The 378-nt window shown below is 74.6% G+C and overlaps 1 protein-coding gene across 1 annotated transcript in view; it reads right to left on the bottom strand.

The window, feature by feature from the left end:
* Positions 1-378, bottom strand: part of EPHA10 (EPH receptor A10) — a 32220-nt gene that overhangs the window by 26443 nt on the left and 5399 nt on the right. Inside the window, exon 2 of the mRNA XM_009996695.1 lies at positions 90-154. Coding sequence (XP_009994997.1) covers positions 90-154 — 65 coding nt within the window. The remainder of the gene's footprint in view (positions 1-89; positions 155-378) is intronic.

Here is a 378-nt window from a genome sequence, read left to right as displayed (position 1 = left end):
TGCCAGCCCCGCCACCGGCTCCACCTGCCCCGTAACTACCGAGCCGAGCCCTCCCGCAGCGCAGGGGACAGTCCCACCCCCGCACTTACCCCGTTCGACGGGTGCGAGGTCCAGCCCAGCTCCGCCTGCGATTCCTTCGAGTCCAGCAGGACAACTGCGGGGGGGACACGCAGCGCGTTAGGAAGCGACTCCAGCGCAGGGACCGCTGGAAACTCCCACCCGTGACGGCGCCGGGACGACCAGCGCTGCGGACCCTTCCCGCACCCGCCCGAGCTGGGAGGCACGTCCCAGGCTGCGGGAGCAGCTCCCGCACCGGCCGCGGCGTTAGCCCGAGCACCGGGGGCTGGACCCGGAGGGCCGGGGGCGCCGGGCAGGCGC

The sequence above is a fragment of the Chaetura pelagica genome, unplaced genomic scaffold (genome assembly GCF_000747805.2).
Source record: "Chaetura pelagica isolate M959 unplaced genomic scaffold, ChaPel_1.0 scaffold1064, whole genome shotgun sequence".
Taxonomy (NCBI): domain Eukaryota; kingdom Metazoa; phylum Chordata; class Aves; order Apodiformes; family Apodidae; genus Chaetura; species Chaetura pelagica.
Note: the sequence above shows the minus strand (reverse complement) of the source record. Positions and strands in the feature narration are given on the sequence as shown.